At 56.0% G+C, this 1,537-nt stretch overlaps 1 protein-coding gene across 1 annotated transcript in view; it reads right to left on the reverse strand.

Annotated features, from left to right (window-relative positions):
- The window catches only part of Plk3 (polo like kinase 3), a 4,686-nt gene extending 4,482 nt beyond the window's left edge, over nucleotides 1–204 (reverse strand). The window contains exon 1 of the mRNA XM_005370074.3: nucleotides 4–204. Within this exon, the coding sequence (XP_005370131.1) occupies nucleotides 4–204 (201 nt within the window). The remainder of the gene's footprint in view (nucleotides 1–3) is intronic.
- Nucleotides 205–1,537: the final 1,333 nt, after the last annotated feature.

Genomic DNA, 1,537 nt, shown 5'->3' on the forward strand with positions numbered 1-1,537 from the left:
CACGCGGGAAGGGACGCGGGGACAAGAAGCCGGCGGCGGGCTCCATGCGGGCGGCGCGGGGTAGCGCCGGCCCGAGCTGGCTCTCCGTTCCGCCCGGCCCCGGCTGCGCGTGGCGCTGCCTGGTTTCTCTACGCTGCGAGCGCGCCCGAGGGAGCCCGGCGATTTTATCAATGAACGCCTGCCCCCTCCCGGGTGTCTCGTCATCGCGAACTCCGCCCCTTTCCCGGCTGGCAGGCTTGGAGAAGCCCCGCCCTCTGCTCGGTTACGTCACCTGAAAGATCCACCCCCTGACGGGACGTACTTCAAGGCCACGCCTCCGGCTCCGGCCTTAAAGGAGCCGCGGTAGTTTTAGTCAGCCCGACAGGTGCAAGGCTGCTCATCTTTTTTCTGTCTGCTACCCCGTCCACGTGGTGATTACGTGTCCTGCCAAAGGCAGCCTCTTTCTCCGTGCTGAAGTCGGAGTGGAGACCGGGTGTCCCGAGGCCTCTACAGCGTTACAGTTGGGAGAGAAGAGGCAGGGATGGCGCAAACTTCCCTCAGTGCACGTCACCAACCGGAGAGGGGGCGGGGGGGAGGGGTCTCCCTTAAACGTCACCGTGCTCTGGGACAGAACCCATAACCCTAGCCTAGTGCTGCCCTCTTTGGGGACTATGGAAAAACACGCTGCTTTGGAGCCTGATTTACCTGGTCCGGGACTGTACAATGGGTTTGTAGAACAGAGCCTGATATTCGAGGTTTTGTTTTTGTTTTCTAGACAGGGTTTCTCTATGTAGTCCGGGCTGTCCTCGAACTCAGAGATCCACCTGCCTCTGCCTCCAGAGTGCTGGGATTAAAGCCACCTCCGGACTTAACGGCTTCCACGTGGAATCCTAACCCCTCTGACTCTGTCCAAGGATCACACATCTCCGCCTGCCTTTGCGGACTTTGTTTCCACTCTGAGCTATCCATTCAGACCTCAGATTTACTGAAAACATCTGCTAAGTGACAGGCACTGCCTCCACTAACAGAGGTCAGAGCTGCAGCCCTCCTGTAGTTTACAGGATTCTGCTTTCGGGGGAAGCAGATATAAGTACATAAACAAAGTAATTACAGGCTGTGACAAGGGCTAGGAAGGACGTAAACAAAGAGCAACCAAGAGCATGCTTTACAAAGAGTAGTCAGAGTACCAACAGATACAGACAACCGGTTCCCGCCAACCTGAGTTCGTCTCAGACCTCTCAATGGAATCCTTCAGCTCCATCTTCCCCTGGTCATAGACTACCTTGTCGGGATTGTCGCTACACTGTACTGTCCTCCTAGACTTTGGTTTCATTTCCGTTCCATCCTGCATATGCTGTCAGAATTTACCCAATCGTCATCAGGCCTCAAAGACTTTTTTTTCCCCCGTGTGTGTGTGTGTGTGTGTGTGTGTGTGTGTGTTTCAAGATAGGATTTCTCAGCCAGGCGGTGGTGGCACACACCTTTAATCCCAGCACTCGGGAGGCAGAGGCAGGCGGATCTCTGTGAGTTCGAGACCAGCCTGGTCTACAAGAGCTAG

This window comes from Microtus ochrogaster, unplaced genomic scaffold (genome assembly GCF_000317375.1).
Source record: "Microtus ochrogaster isolate Prairie Vole_2 unplaced genomic scaffold, MicOch1.0 UNK69, whole genome shotgun sequence".
NCBI lineage: Eukaryota > Metazoa > Chordata > Mammalia > Rodentia > Cricetidae > Microtus > Microtus ochrogaster.